Genomic DNA, 14,119 nt, shown 5'->3' on the forward strand with positions numbered 1-14,119 from the left:
GTAAAAGGAAAAATGATTTTAATGGGCATTTGGATAAAATGGGAGCATCCTTGTTTATACCCTATACTACAAGGTACAGGTAATACTTTTAATCCTCTTGTACAGATTTGAAGTACCATTGTGTGGGTACCAGATAAAGCAAATGTAGATAATACAACTTTTTAAAAAATCATTTTGGCTGTTTCTTCAAACTAAACATATGTTAGCATTATAACATAGTGTGACTAATGTATGTTGTGTGGGTGGATAGCCTAGAGAAATACTTGTAAGGGCATTAGCTCTGTTTGTAGATTCCATAAAAAAACACTACCTCAGCTAATGAAGAGATGAAAATGCATCTTTCCATGTGTAATTTAGGATCTTGTCTTGCGGTTAATATATTTGTCATGCGGGTAGAAAAAGTGAATTAAGAAACATTGTCTCTTCTGTAGTACAACTCTGGGTCACCTCAGAGTAGCTGGGAAGTTGAACTCAGAGAACTGATTGGCTTAAATTCATTACTGGCAGAAAGAAGCACTTCATCCACTGTATATTTTAATTTAGGAAATTCCATGTTACAATATCTGACCACTCTTAGATGGCTTTAAAAATGATGGCCACATCAGTGTTTTTAGTCCTATTAGTTCAAGTGAAGAGAGCATATGAACACTAGATATATTGTACAAAAGCTGGGAAAACATTCACTGTCTTGCCCTTCTGGGCAGCTGGAAATCCTGGAATCAGCAATCTTTGCTCTAATTGAGCAAAACTATTCTTGTGCATTTAACTTAATTCCAAACTCGAGTGGATAATACATAGAAACATTATAGGATGTCATGGAGCAGGGGTCTTGTGGGGGTCTAGCATTCTTTCCTAGGAGCCCTCTAACCCCACAAACACACCCCTTCCCTCCTGTCCCCTTCAGCCTTGAAGCTGGCAAGGGCCTTTACTAGGGTTTCCAGTCCCACACTGGGGGCGGGGGATCCCCCACTCCCACCCTCCACCCCTGCTGGCAGAGGAAAAGGCAGGGAAATGCGCCTCTCAGGGCGCACTCCCATGTGCTGCAGTGAACCAGTTTCAGCCTGAAACAGGCCCAATTTCAGCCCAAAACAGGCCCTCTCTGGAGGGCAGGAGCATTCCGGGGCCTGCCGCGCTCTGCAGCAGCCAATTTCGGCCCCAACCAGCCTGATTCAGCCTGAAATGGGCCTAAATCAGCCCGCTGTGGAGCACAGGAGCACTCACACTGCTGTAGAAGTGCTCCTGTGCTCCAATTTTGGCCCCAAATGGACTGAAATCAGCCCACTGCAGAGCACGGGAGTGCTCCCAGGGGCAGCACGTGGCCTGCACAGTGATGTCATTGCATAGCCCCAGGAGTGTGCACATGCAAGACAAGTGTAAGGTGAGTGCCAGGTCTCCTACCTCCTGCCTGGAGGGTAAGAGGACCTGGCAACCCTAGCCTTTATACTGGCTGACACCACTCTGTTCTGGGAATTCAGTTAAGGAGGGCCCAGAGTAGCCCCCTTCCTTCACCCTTTAAAGCATCACCTCTCTATGGGGAGGGCATTCCCAAATGACTGCTTGAGCTAGTGACATGAGAGCCCCAGCAGAGTAAAAGAGTTTTTATTTAACAAGATGAGAGAAGTGTGGTGGGGAGGCTACTTATGAGCAACAGATTTAACAGGGACATTTTTCAACAAGCAGGGCAAAATAAACACATAAAGGAACTGCAAAAAATTAAAGCTTTCTAACATAGCTAACTGACAGTTCCCTGCAATGCCTGGCTCTTCCTGGGTCCAACTGTGGGAATCTAGCAAGTGTTTTCGTTTCAGTCATGAAAGAGTTAAACTATTTGTGTTACTTACTTAATTAGTAAACTTAGTTTGCATGTAACCATTAGGGCTTCGAGTGAGAGTCCCACCGTAGAAAGGGGAGTCTCCATGAATAATAAAGTAGAATTAGGATTTCCAATTGGGCAACTTGTTTATCGGGCGGGGGGGGGGATGGGGGACTATTAAGTGATGCTATATACTGAATTTTTATTGCTCTTCTACTACCACTACTACAACTAGTCTCTAGTCTCTTCTCTTTTCTACCAAGATGTAGTTAGCTTAGCAATTTATTATTTTCTCCAAATGTAACCCTATTTTTATCCTTTAGTAAAGTATTCTTACAGAGCTACACTGGAGTGTGTGTGTGCCTATTCTCGTTACTTCCAATACGCAATCTTTGCACCAACTCTGCTATATTTTCTTACACCAACTTACTCTCTCCTCCTGGTAGCTACTTCTATGCTGCACATTTCCTGGGAGAATAACCCCTTCCCTTTCAGTAGAGTCTTATATTACTTTTACCAATGGCTCAACGTTCTTGGTTCTGATTGGCCTTCCTTTCCCCTCCAGTTTCCCTCAGTCCAGTCCTAAAGCAGGGAAGGATCTTGGGCAATATATACCTGCAGGAGAATTGATAGTCAGGCCTACTGGAAATTTACTCTAGGCCTTGGGTTCCTTGAGGCTTGCAGGCTCAGGATCATGACATAAGAAAATAAACAGCAGTATATATGAGCTGTATACAATAAAATAAACTGTAATGTTGAGATTTAACTTGACTCTTTACTCTGAGCAGGATAGGTTAGAAATGTGCTGTGAAGGACTTTGAGAGATCAGGCAACTTAAACGTACACCTATCTTGCTTATTATGGTTGCCAGATGGCTTCCTCCCCTCCCCCCCACTCATGGACAGGAGCCCAGACTCTCATCCAACTGTTCCTCTTTGCATGCGCGCTTTCAGCTCCAGCACAATGATATCACTTGCTGGCCCAGTGGTTGAGCCATGCCTGCCAGCCGCTCCACCAGCACACACACTTATGTTATCTATACTCCGCCTTTCTCACCAAGACCAAAGGCAGATTGCTCAGTGTAAGTCAATACAATCAACAGGATGAAACATCCAGTTGAAATAAAACATAAATGTTAACATGGCATGTTAAAACAATGCAGAAATTACATAGTAGGATAATACATATTTCAACAGATAGTACATACTGTACTCAGTAATATAGTCCACAGTCCCTATTCCTTTGTTAAAGCATCAGTCTGAACCAGTTCATTATAATATAGTTCTGTTGCATGTCTAAAAATGCCCTCCTGAAGAATTCAGTTTTGCACAGTTTGCAAAGTGCCAGGAGAGTGGAAACGTTCTTGATCTCATCAGGCAGGCTGTTCCATAAGGTGGGGCCTTCAACAGAGGACGTGTATGTTGTACCTGCAGAGGGCCCTGTTCAGATGAGCATGACAAAAGGGCAAGGCTAAGGCTAAGTCCTATGTCATAGTCCTGTAGATATGAGGGTCCAAGACCATGGAGGGCTTTGTACATGATAACCAACTCCTTAACGGAGCCTGGTAGCGGGTTTTTAATTAGTGATGGGGAAATGGCAGTAATATGCATGTTCTGCTTAAGTTTTGATAATAGTGAAAGTGCAGCATTCTGCACCAGCTGGAGTGTCAAAGTTGACATCGAAGGAAGACTTACATGGGGTGCATAAGTCTAATATTGAAGCTACCATAAAATGGATCCAGGTGGCCAAATCAGTCAAACTTTAGTCTACATTCAGATGGAAGTAATCAACTAAAGCTCCCAGAACCATCACTGTCCCATATCCTGACCTGAAGACAGACTGAGAAGGGTCCAAAGCAGATGATTTTCCAAGAAGACCTGGAGTTGGTCTGCCACCATTCTCTCAGTCACCTTGTTCAGATACGGCAAGTTAGAGACTGGGAGATAATTGGCCACATAATTTTTCTATAGAGATTTTTTTTTAAGTAGTGGCCCATATAAATGCTGAATGTTTATTAGGTTCTTTCTGTAATCTGAATTAATAAATCTTAATTGCAAAAGTTCTTGCTAAGATTTCAGTTTGTTTATTAATGTAATTTATTTAGCCTTACCTTTTTGTCATTTCCGGTCTTATTGAGTTCAAAGGACCGTGTTCCTATCTCCCACTTCCTTCTGTGCTCCTTGAAATGCTGATCCTGATGACTGAAGAAATATGAACTGTGTGGGATATGATGCAGATAGTTTTCTGTAGGAGCGGGAATTGGCAGAAATCCTTTCCTCTTACAAGAAGATAACTATTTTAAGTTTCAATCTAAACATTTTTTTTATGTTATTTGTAACATTATTTATGTCCCAGCAGGTAAAATGAACCTATGGCATAGTCTGAAATCAAAATAAGCCCTATGAAAGAACCAAAGGTGCAGGGGGGGGGGGGGAACTGTGACTAGTTCCATATAATTAAATTTGCTTGGAAATTCCAAGACTGAATTCTGTATTTTGTCCAGATCCACAGTTGGGGTATTTATTGCTGTATATTTCTTAATGTGTTGGTCCTTGTAAGTGTAAGATCTCTAGAGCCAATGTGTCATATTGGTTAGAGCATCAGACTATGATCTGGAGTACCCAAGTTTGGATTCCCACTCTGCCAGGGAAGCTTTATGGGTAACACCAGGCCAGTCCCATGCTGTGAGTATGTACCTAATCTCCTCAGGATTGTTGTGAGCATTAAAATAAACGGAGATTAGAATGATGTAAGCCACTTCGGGTCTTCACTGGGGAGAAAGACAAAATATAAATGAAGCAGATACATTGGCCCAAACCATGTGGTGATGGTGATGATGGCATGGAACAGATTGCACTTCCCTAAAGGATGAGTTCTTGGCAGCAAACTAAGCAATTGGTGCATATCACACACAGCTTTTGAGCTCAGTTGTCAGCCAATACTATCAATCTGTGCTTGAGCCTAGAGATTGCCAAGGCCTAGTATAGCCCCAGTGGTTTGGCTGAACTCACTGTGCATTCTGACAAGCATCCCTGAAATTTTTCATGAACATCAGAATCTGACATGAATTATCCCTCATTTAGAGCAAACTTTATATTCAAAAAAATCCCGATATTTAGCACAATTGCCTGTGCAAAGTGCTGTCTTACAATGTTTTACTTTTTTCTCCATGTTTAGGAAAAGTCCTGAAAATGCTCATTCTGAACAACTAAAGGAAAAAGAAAAGCAAGGTTTTTTCAGGGCAATAAAAAAGAAAAAAAAGAAATCTCAGTCTGTAAGTAGCTTTGTTTACTAAAATTTGTGTGTATTTTCCATTTTTTTCTAAAACTGCAATTTTAGATGATTTTTGCTTCACTGTTTTGTCATAACTTTTTAAATCTAGGGATATAATTTTGCCTAGTATCCCTTATATAGGTTTCTGGCAGTCTGACATTAGAACTACACCAGAATGTTATCTCAGTAATGATAATATGCCAGTCAGTTTGGAGCGCATTATCTACAGAGGATAAGTTCTTGAGGCACTATTCCAAGCATAATATTGGCAAAGTTAGATGATCAACCTCTTTAGCAGATGAGTTGAAGATTGCCTATAAGGGGAAGTTTGTGTGTGTGTTAATAATATGTTGGATTCTTGTCATGACCATTTTCATAAGTCTCAGGTCAGTTTGCCAAAAATAATGTAAAGGAGCCATTCAAAATAAAAAAATTAAACTAAAACACTACTACAAAGGCCATAAATACACCAGAGTAGGAAAAAACCTGGAACCAATTAAACATGTATGCAACAGGGTATGTTCTGGTATATTCTCATGATGTCTGGATTGAGCTATTTAAAATGGGATTTTAAAGAGCACTTTTGCTGACTTCCAGAGGCTGGAGTGGGTAGCTATATAGCTAGCCTAAGGTGAGAGATCCATTCCTTTGGGTTATACATTTTAGTATGGTTTAATCTGTGTGATATGTATACAAATGTTTGAAATGAGACAACTAGGTCAATAGAGCTATTTTATATAAATGTTACTGAGTAGTAGATGAAATTAGTCCTTTTGCAGAATGAACCAATTATCTAACAAAGCATAAAGTGTGTGATTGCACTCAGATAGCATAACTAACCTCTGTCTATGACGGTACAAACAGAGTTTGTTGCCATGTTCAGGTGTTCCATATCTCTGCTTCTCCCTCCCTCCCCCCTCCCTTTATTCATAGACTATGCTTGGAGGCTTTCTACTGTTGAAGGCTTCAGTTAAATTCCTGTTTGCTCTATCATCCAATGCAAGAACTTGGGCAAATTGGAGTTTGTTTCTTCCCCCAAATCTGAAACTCTAAACTGGGATTGATCCATGTTTTTGCCACTCCTAGATAAACAGGCATGTTGTGACCTCCGAATTCAGCCTGTGTGTATCTGTCTTCACATATGCTGCCACCTGTCTTTAAAGTCAAAGAACAGATATGTTGGCAATATGTAGCTGAAATTTGCAGCTATCATAGTGCTAAACTCAGAATTCATTCTTTACCATGTTGCCATATTTTTAGGAATCATGCACCAAAAAACAGATGTCAACAGAATTATTATGTTGTTTAATTATAAAAGTAATTTATTTCAGTTTTGTCCATTCATTCTTTAGCACACTGGATTCCTCTTTAGAAACATAACCCTGGATATAGTTATAATGAAATTCCATTTAATTTTTTTCTATTTGACTATTATATCATGTCTACTGTTGCCAGCATTGGATACAACATAATATATATTATTATGTTTCATAATTTCAAAATACTAATTGAGCTTTTATGAAATCCACCATATTTTTAATGAATGTGCTTAAAGTTATGTTTACGTAAATGAATGTTATCGACTGTTATGATGTTTACATTCTTGTGTTAGCAACAATTTTTCTATTAAGCCTGCATTTCTGTTGTGAAACATTGCTCTTTTTTGCCAAACTACCTCCAATTTTTTTTTAAAAAAACCCTGTATATACAGCTAAAAACCCATCATGCCATGTAGCTATGAGTATGAAAATGTGTGCATACTTGCACAAAAGATATGGAGCTTTTAGTATTAAAAGGAAATCGGTAAGACAGAAACAAGCAAAATACAAATAGGCAGACATTTTCCTAGGAAAGCTACAGTTTGAATAGTGAGGAAAATTGAATTGAATTCAGCCTGTGAAGTTTGCCTAAAGTGTCAATAATACCACAACTTCATAGTCTTATGAATTGCTCCACTGACTAAAACATGTTAAACCTGAGGCAGCCCCTTGATATAACTCAAGCCATTGTGTTAGTAACACACCATGGATGGGATACTACTATCCACCAAGATTAGATACAATGTACACAGTTGTTATATAACAGAAATGGAACAGAGATAAAATGGCACACATAAGATTGGAGGCTATTTGTAAGTTGGACTACCTGACTACATCCGAGCCAGTTACTTAGTACAATTCAATATACCAAAGTAATGTTAAAAGCCACTGTGATGAGATTACAGCTGATTTGCAATATAGCTGTATATAGAATGCTGATATAGCTATTTTTATTTAAAATATTTATTAGCCACCTTTTTACTTTACAGCACTCAAGGCTTACAACAGACATAAAAACACATTAAAAACTCAATTTAAAATCACAGTCTAAAAGTATCAATCAAATGCAGTACTAAATAAAACAGCCGCCTCCTAAAGATGGAAAACGAGAAGGCTGGACACACTAAGTGCAAGTTGACGGCAATAGTACTGAAGTGAATTTGTCATTACAATAGCCATTTTCAGCAAAGATTATAAGCCAAATATTCTTCACAGTTTTTCTCAATATTCCAAGGTGATACTGTTACCTTGAGAACATAGCCAAATAGGTAGTACTAGTTTTTAAAAGAAAAGAGTTGTTGACAGTCTGAACATGATGGGAAATATATGTTCCAGGCAATATATATTCACAGACTAAATTCAAGGCTCTCAGCATATTTCTCCCCCAAAATTTGCCCTTGAGTACTTTCTTGCTGATGTGAATTGCAAAAAAATTACTGAGTTGGATTATTTAATCAACTGGCCTTACCTGTTTGTATAATAAAGTTGTAGAACAAGTACTATTTCCAAATGTGATGTTTCTTATGATTTTAAAAGCAATTGCTTATTTTAGAGGTTTATAAACTTACTGATTTGAATTGTACTTGCCAACTCTTTTCCCGGTCTTCCTTCTACAGAGATCCTAGCAGCTAGGCACAGAGGGTGGTGGTGACACCTAAACTCCTGTATGTGTTTTAGGATATTTTGAGGATTCTTGGAAGTTTGAGATCTACCACATGCTTGTACTACGCTTGTCCCTCCTGGCTGCTTAAAACTGCAGGGTCGGGGAGGGGAGGTGGCAGACTGGGTCTGGGAGACAGTAAATGCCTCCCTGAAGAGAGGGGTGGTTGCTGCTCCCTTGAAGTGGGTAGTGGTATGTCCACTCCTAAGGAAACCTACTCTGGTCCCAGGAGAGTTGCATAACTACTGTCCAAAGTGTACCATACATGAGCAAGGTGCTTGAATGAGTGGTGGCTGACCAACTTCAGGGGTTCCTGAATGAAGCTTATTGTTTGGATCTGTTCCAGACAGATTTCGTGATCAAAATGGTCTTGGTCACCCTGGTGGATGACCTGCACCTGGAGATAGATAGGGGAGCGCGACCCTATTAATTCTTCTGGACCTCTCAGCAGCTTTTGATATCATTGATCATTGTATCTTTCTGGACTGTTTTATGGGGGTTTCAGTCCTACCTCAAAGGTAGGTTTCAGAGTATGGTGCTGGAGAACTACTACTCTGCCCTCTTGGCCTCTAGCCTTTGGGGTTCCATAAGGTTCTCTCTTTTTGTTCAACATCTGTGTAAAGCCTCTGGGAGAGGTCATCCAGATATTTGGGCTGAGTGATCACCATTATGTGAATAACATTCAGTTCTGTCTCACACTTCCAGCAGTTCCCAAGGAGGCTGTAGAAACCATGAACAGGTGCCTGGGGGCAGTATTGGAATGGATGAGGGCTAACATACTGAAACTTAATCCTGACAAAATGCAGGTGCTACTGGTGGGGAGAAGGTTTGACCAGGGGTTGGGATATCACCTTTTCTGAATGAGGTTGCACTGCCTCTGAAGGAGCAGGTTTCGTAGTTTGGAGGTGCTGCTGGACCTGGGTCTCCTGTTGAATAAATAGGTGACAGTGGTGGCCAGGGGTTGCCTTTTACCATCTCCAGCAGGTGAGTCAGTTGCAACCTTTCCTGGGCAACAATGATCTTGCCACTATGGCATATGCTCTGGTAACACCTAAATTAGATTATTGCCCTTGAATACTGATTAGAAGCAACAATTGATACAGAATGCTGTCTGGAGTGGGTTGCAAGACCATATTGCTACAGTCTTGCTCCATCTACACTGGCTCCTAATTTACTTCTTGGCCCAGTTCAGGATGCTGGTATTGTCATTTAAAACCCTATACAGCTTGCAGTCAGTATATCTTTAGGACTACCTTCTTCCACATGAACCTGCTCATCCAGTTATGTTTGGAGGCCTTGCTTCAGGTGCCCCTGCCATCTAGGGCTAGACAGGCAAACTTGGAAAGGGCCTTCTTGGTTGCAGCACTGAAACTTTGGAACCCATCCCCAGGGAGATTAATCTGCCGCTGTCTTCCACCAGAGTATGAAGACTTTTCTCTTTCATTTGGTGTACTCCATTAAACTCTTATTGGCCCTTCTTCCTGGTTGTGTGTGTTACACCTATATGTTTTTACTGTATTGGTAACTATTTATGTATACATTTTAAAAGTCGTTTTAAGTGTTTCTAATGCCTTGATGTTCACCGTCTGGGGGCAGGGGCTGTAAATGTTTTAAATAAATAAATTTATTTGTCTTGTGTTTTAAGATCTGCAACACAACTGGGTAGTCATTAGCTAGATCATCATACTATTCCTACTTCTTTAAGTGTATGAATTTTTTTCCAAGAAATCCTGGCAGTGGGAGTTCTGCACTATTGGAAATTCCAATTAGCAGAGCTATTTTCTTGGGAACATTTTACTTAAAACAGGAATGGAAGCTTAGCAAGCCAGTGTAGCTAGGTTTTTCATTTGCTACAGACATTCTACATGGCCCTTGATAGGTCTTCAGTTTCACCAAATGTTTTTCTACAGATAGATAAAATTCCTTCAGAAATACCTCTGGATGCCATAAAGCTTTTTCAGGCATACATTTTTATTGACGGGCAAGAATGGCTCTTCAAATGTGTAAATGTTGTTATTATTTAAGGCCCTAAAATTCCACTTTGTGAAAGCAAAATGGAAACGCATGCATTTCTGTTGCATCCAAAATCACGTCTTTATTTTATTTGTTTTTTATTGCCTGCCTTTCTCCCTGAGACTCAAGGTGGATTACATAATGTAAATCAATGCAATAAATAGGATGATACATCTAATAAACAATGTAATAGGAAAAAGATTGCAGAAATTTGAAACAGCGGTCTCTGAACAAAGCAAAAGTCTTAATCATGACATGTTAAACAATGCAGAATATTATATTACATAAACAGAAACACAGTGTATTTTGCTGGATTAATCTGTTATGATGTAGCACTATTTCCTTTATAAAAATGCCCTGCTGAACAATTCTGTTCTACATAGTATGCAAAAGGCCAGGAACATGGGAGCCTTCCTGACCTCTTCAGGTAGGCTGGTCCCACAGGGTGGGGCCACTCCAGGGAAGGCATGTATACAGGCAGTTGTTGCTCTTGCCCATATGCATGGTGGTAGTGATAATTTCGTAGCCATAACTCATATGCTTGACACAAAAGCCAAGAAAAAGTAAATAATTCTAAAGTTTATTAAACCTAGACTTTGACATGCACATTCTTGAAATGTAATGGGGGTGGAGGTACTGGTTTTACTTAAGGGTTCTAATTCAGCAGAACAATTAATCTGATCTTGCCACAGTTAAGAGAAAGTAGATGAAAATAACTACCCATTAATATATGTGCAGGTAAGAGGCAAGGGTAGTTCTCCTGAATTAGAATTATTTATGCAATTAGTTTTTGTATCTTATATTGCAGACAGAATCCACCAAGGCGGAGAATCCAAGCATCAAGAAATCTCTCTTTCCTCTTTTTAATTCAAAGAATCACTTAAAGCATAGCTCCTCTTTGAAAAAGATTCCTGTAGTCACTCTACCTATGGTATTAATATTTAAGAATGATAACACTGAAAAAGCACACCAATAAATTTTATTTTACTGACCACAATAGCATGTATTTTTTTTCCCATGGGGGTCACAGTCTCTTCATAGAAGTTAAGTATCCTGAGCCATTTCCACAAATGCAAAAGATTTGTGACTCATTTGGTTTCAGAAACACAGAAAATTAGAATGGGGTTGTATGAGCATACTAAACTAATAAGGGGCAACATTGCGTCTAAGTAGAGACTGACTTACATTGAAAGGGTAGCTGATACAATTTGCTGTTTTCCCCCTTCCTGCTTAAATTAAAAGGACTTGGCATTCTAAAAATAAATCATTATTATAAAAAAATCAATCAACTCAATTTTTACAGTATTGTTTTATAATGTATTTTAATGTCTTGCATTCTTTGTAGTTCATAGTGATGAGCTCCTCATTATTTTTAGTTGGAACAATTAAGGCAAGACCCCTTTTACTTAATAACAGAACAGGATTTTAGCTTTATTTGCTGATAGAACTTAGCCAACCTTCTCCCTCTCTCAAGTGAGCTCAGTAATATTTAAACCATCAAGAAGATATTTTCAACCAGTTATCTTTTTGAATTGCCAAAATAATTTTATGATTAGATTATATTTCTCCTAAAGCTTCATTCCTCTCAGCTGAAGGAAAGTAAAAGGCTTCCTTGTAAGGCTAAAGGCTAAATAATAGCCAGATTTTACCCACCAATTTCATTCATTCTTTTAAACGTATTGTTCCTCAGTTTTGTGGAAGTGGCTCATGATCTTAACAGCCATCTGGAATGCTATTGAAATGAGGAATAAATGTAGCAAGGCACTTATTTAACTGCTCTCTTTCTTACAGTGACTTGACTAACAGCATGTGAATGACTTAAAGGTGGAGGTTATAGCAAATCTGCATGGCATCTATAAATATGATGATTATAAAGGAGACATTAAAAGGACTGCAATTCAGTTGCAATAATGGGGCTTCACCTGCATTGCTTTGATCAGGGTGGCAGGGAGGGGGAAGCAGCAAAATACGTTTCTTCTTGGGAATTTATCAGCACCCTTTTTTGTGTGTGTGTTGCAGATGCCTGGAAGTGATAGTCAGGATCTTTTGGCATTACAGAAAGCTATTCAATCATCTAATCCAGCTAGCAGGCAGAAGGATTGGCATTCAGACAAAATGACAGAAATCCAAAGTCATGTAAGTGAAGTTACTGCTTCATTCCATTTTAAGGTGTCTTGGCAGATGGTTCATCCTGCAGTGAATAGAGAGGTGAGGTGGCTGAATTGCAACCAAAACACCCCTGAATCTTAAACCACTACAGAGTTGGAAGAGGAAGTAAGTGTAGCTTCTTCTCCCCACTTTTTCTTTCTCAGTTCATCCCTCTTTCTAACCTGCGCTAGCAAGTAGGCTAAGTTAGCCAAATAATGCCACACAGTAAGCAAGGCAAGAAGGATTGGGAGAGATGGACAGCAGAATGCTGTCTCTGATTCTGTAGAATTAATTTTTATTTGTTTACATCATTTGTAGTCCATCTTTCTCACTGAGTCTCAAGGCAGAGTACACAGAGTAAGTCAGTACAATCAACAGACTGGGACATCCAATGAACAATGCAATAGGGTATGTATTATAGAAATCCAGAATCAACCAGAAATCTGAAAATAGAATTGAAGAGAAAGCATAAGAATTAACTTGACTTATTAAACAATGTAAAAATTATATAGTAGGATCCTATTTAAAACAACGCAGCATGAGCTAAATACAATAGTATAGACCACAGTGCTAAACCATTACCCAAGTAGCTTTCTAAACCATTTGTACCATACAATCCTATTACCTGTAGAAAAGCCCTCTCAAATAATTCAGTTTAGTGAATTCAGGAGAATGGGAGCCTTCCTGACATCATCAGGCAGGCAGTTCCATAAGGTGGGATCCACAAAGTGGTATTTTAGGGCCTTAATATGCATGGTTCATCTAGTTTCGATAATAGCCAAGCACAAACCAAACAGAGGTGTCCCTGAGAACAATCTGCAAACCTGAATGGAACCTCCACTCAGGGATAAATGAAAAATTCTTCAACTCTACTTTTTCTACTAGATTTATCTCTATATGTGTGGAACCCACACTCAGGGATAAATAAAAAATTCTTCTACTCTACTTTTTCTGCTAGATTTATCTCTGTATTTGTAAAGTGCTAAGTGCAATAAATATAAATACAATTAATAAATCTCATATACAATAAATATAATATGCATCAGAACCTTCAATACAATAAATACAATTTATATATTCAATAATCCATTATTCCGTTCTGAGATGGGAGAATTATAAGGAGCATGAATATTCAAGATATTTGAAGTAGACCATTCCAAAAAATTCTTCAGTGCCAGTTCAAGAGTCTCATAAATAAATAATCATTAATTCTTCAATCTTAAAGTAGCTGTCCCGGCATGAACTACTCCCACGTAGCTGCCAAATCGATAAGTACGTGGGGTCCAAAGTTACCACTTCTTGCTTTGTGTTTTCTATTTAGGTGAAGCCAAAAAAGATAGCCAGAGGATCCCTCACTCGTCCCAATCAACCATTGTCCCATGGAGGACCATCTTGTAGTGCGTTGAAACTATGCACTTGAAATTTGAATTGTTAATGCTTTGAAAATTGTTTGCATGGGTGGATTGATTTATTAGCCTCTGAGAAAGTTGTTCTTGGATGAAACAAGCTTGAAATCATAGCCTGGCCGCTTGAAGGGCTGGGGATCCCTAGGGGTCCCCCCTTCCAGTCTTCTTGGCTCACCTATAAGAAAACAAAAAGAGCAAGCATTATTTTTGGTTGAAGCAACTTTGTAACACCCACCTTGAGACAACGGTTGATTGGGACGAGTGATCCCCCAATTTGCAAATACCGAAGCTTTCTGAATCGGGCCCAATTCAGGTATTTTACCCGAATCAGATACCTGAAGCGCACACCCCTAATCTCCACTTTTCCAACCAGCATTACCTCGTACCTCAGTCTTTTCTGGATTTAGTTTCAATTTGTTCACTCTTAGCCAATTAACCACAGCAATCAGGCAGTAATTCAGGACCTCTACTGCATACCCAAGAGATT

At 39.3% G+C, this 14,119-nt stretch overlaps 1 protein-coding gene across 3 annotated transcripts in view; it reads left to right on the top strand.

Annotated features, from left to right (window-relative positions):
• CDKL5 (cyclin dependent kinase like 5) overlaps positions 1-14,119 on the top strand; it is a 123,641-nt gene that overhangs the window by 99,608 nt on the left and 9,914 nt on the right. The window contains exons 15-17 of one of the 3 annotated variants that reach the window (XM_054974705.1): positions 4,991-5,087; positions 10,887-11,009; positions 12,098-12,214. In XM_054974705.1, coding sequence (XP_054830680.1) covers positions 4,991-5,087; positions 10,887-11,009; positions 12,098-12,214 — 337 coding nt within the window. The remainder of the gene's footprint in view (positions 1-4,990; positions 5,088-10,886; positions 11,010-12,097; positions 12,215-14,119) is intronic. The other 2 variants (XM_054974706.1, XM_054974707.1) reach the window with 2 other exon arrangements.

Source organism: Eublepharis macularius, chromosome 3 (genome assembly GCF_028583425.1).
Source record: "Eublepharis macularius isolate TG4126 chromosome 3, MPM_Emac_v1.0, whole genome shotgun sequence".
NCBI lineage: Eukaryota > Metazoa > Chordata > Lepidosauria > Squamata > Eublepharidae > Eublepharis > Eublepharis macularius.